General features: G+C 40.7%; 1 protein-coding gene across 1 annotated transcript; it reads right to left on the minus strand.

The window, feature by feature from the left end:
• Positions 1-1,457: 1,457 nt before the first annotated feature.
• On the minus strand, positions 1,458-2,585 carry LOC128861939 (zinc finger BED domain-containing protein 4-like). Its single transcript, XM_054100311.1, has one exon. It carries the CDS (start codon positions 2,583-2,585, stop codon positions 1,458-1,460), a length of 1,128 nt encoding a protein of 375 aa, XP_053956286.1.
• Between the last annotated feature and the right edge of the window lie 220 nt (positions 2,586-2,805).

Here is a 2,805-nt window from a genome sequence, read left to right on the forward strand (position 1 = left end):
CCATGATGACAGTAAAATTTCCCAACAAAATAACGCCGCTTTAATATGCAAGGAAGGCAAGGAAGTCTCTTACGCAAAGAAATATTATAGCTGTCGAGTTTCAATAGGCGTCTAACGGTCGATACTTAAACACAGTCCAAGACTTGAAAGTCGCAATTAAAGAGGCTTGAATTGAATTTGAAAGGTCGAGCCAAGAGATTTGGTGGCTCCTAAAACACTCAGCCTAAAGAGCCCATTGTATTTAAAGCTCTGGGCAGGGGGTAGATAGTCAAGGCGGGAGGGAGAAAAGTATCAGAGAAAGAGATAGGAAAGAATAGAGACAGAGATAGAGATAGTTAGTCCTATGAGAATTTTCCAGATTCTTTGGCAAATCTGTAAATATCCTCCAGTTTTAGAGAACGAATATTACTCATTCTCATGACATCGGAACCCAATACTCGTAGTCGCGCTCTAGCAAAGGCAGGACACTCACAGAGAAAGTGCTCAGTGCTATCCGCCTCCTCCAAGCATGACAGGCATACCGGGTCCTCGATGATTCCAATGGTGGTCATATGCTGACCCCATGGGTTGTGTCCTGTAATGATGCCGACCATCAACCGAATGTCTTTCCTTCTAAGTTTTAGTAGAAAGTTTGACAGTTTTCTGTTCGGACTTGTCACAAAACACTTTGCAGTTCTGCAGCGTTCCAGACCGGACCATCGCTCTTTATGTAGATTGCCTACATAATCGTTGATCCAATTCTTGATTCCTGCGGGACTGATTCCGATTATTGGCTCTGGCCCCTGTGGGGGCACCGCTGATCCACGGTTGGCCAATTCGTCGGCAATTTCGTTTCCTTGAACACCGGAGTGTCACGGAAGCCTGTTTTGCCTTGCGACAGAATTAAGCTTCTTCTTACATTCTTGAACAGTCTTTGAGGTTTGCATCGCGTTCTCCAGGGCCTTCAATGCAGCCTGACTGTCACTGAAGACTCCAATCTGTTTCCCGCTCCATCTCCTCTCGATTATACATTCGGCTATTTTTAGGATGGCAAAAACTTCTGTTTGGAAAACAGTTGCCATTCCCCCCATAGCATAGTGATACTTATTACTATCGTTTAAGTACCATCCGGCTCCAGACCCTATTTCAGTCTTGGACCAATCGGTAAAGAAAATATTCGTCAAACCTCCCTGCATGCATTCTGGATAGCTCCATTGCAATGGAAATCTGACATGAAATTTCCTTCCAAATGAAACTGTGGGTATCAGGTCATCTTTAGGTGCCAAAAACAGTCTATACTAGAGATGTCACGAATATTCGGCAACTATTCGGTACTCGGCCTATTCGGCCACTTTTTTTGCTATTCGGTATTCGGCCGAATAATACGTACTATTCGGCCGAACGCCGAATACCAAATCATGTAAAAAAGACACGTTATGTTACTCAAAATTATGTATTTATTTTCAAATTACAACACTTTAGTATTTAAAATTGATCAGTGGTAAGTTGTGATGGATAAAAACAAGCTTTTCAGCATTTTTTGGTAGCAAACGATTACGCTTTTCATCGTAAATGTTACCAGCCTCAGAAAATAACCTCTCACTATACACGCTACTTCCAGGAGAAGAAAGATAAACTTTAGCGAATTTCGAAAGGTTTGGGTATTGGTTTTCATTTGCTAACCACCACTTGTAAGGATTGGCCTTCCGATCTAGGCGACCTGTTTTCAAATAAAAATCCAACTCGTTTACCACAGTATTCCGCTCCACGTCCTCCTCATTATTAGCATTTCGCATATTATCTGTAGCGACTTCCTCAAAGCAGTTCCAGAAACTGTCGTGTATTTCCATAGTTCTATCATTTTCATTCAAGTTTCTTTTTTTACGAATTGGAGAAGAATCGTCATCGGTACTACTAGATTCATCACAACTTATTTTCAGAGCTTCTAGAAGAATTTTTTGTCTTGCTTTTTCTGCTTGAACCAATCCTAGGAAACTCGTTTTGAAGCGAGGATCCAGAAAAGTAGCTACCAGATATTTGTTTTTTCCATCGAAGCTGAATCGCCTTTCAAGCTCGGCATGCAGTGAAGATCTCATTGTTACTAAATTTGGTACTTTCTCAGCTGTTTCTGCTTTTCCCAGATATTTTAATAATGTTACTGCATGTGGTATCACTTCAGAGATGCATGAGATACCTGAGCTGGTTATTTTTGTAATCTCTTCAAATGGTTTGAGGAGTTTGATACATTGTTCCAATAGTTCCCATTGAGCATGCGTCAGATTTATTAAATTTTCATGATCTGTTATGTACAAGGAGATAGCTCGCTTTTGTTCTAATAATCGCTCCATTAAATAATACGTAGAATTCCAGCGTGTTCTTACATCTTGTACTAGTTGGTGATTTGGCAAGTTAAGTTCTTGTTGAATGGATTTAAGTTTCTGCTCTGCTAAGCCAGAATGATTAAAATGGGTAACAATTCGTCTCGCAGCAGCTATCATCTGTAGTACTTCTGGTTGAGATTTTAGCGACTCCTCTATAGCTCGTTGCAGTGAATGAATAAAGCACCTGCCTGAATCATATCCTGAATCTTGCACACCTTTGATCATATTAGAGCCACTATCATGGACAAGTAAATGGATCTTGGATTGAGGAATATTCCATCTTTCTATAATAGCATTGAGTTTTTTGCAATATTGATACCAGAATGGGAGCCGGGAAATGATTTCATAGCTAAAACGCTATGTTCCAGAATGAACTCTGGAGATATCCAGTGCGCAGTGAAGCTCAGAAAGCTCTCGTTATTGTGCTGGCATGTCCATATATCAG

Source organism: Anastrepha ludens, chromosome 4, assembly GCF_028408465.1.
Source record: "Anastrepha ludens isolate Willacy chromosome 4, idAnaLude1.1, whole genome shotgun sequence".
Lineage (NCBI taxonomy): Eukaryota > Metazoa > Arthropoda > Insecta > Diptera > Tephritidae > Anastrepha > Anastrepha ludens.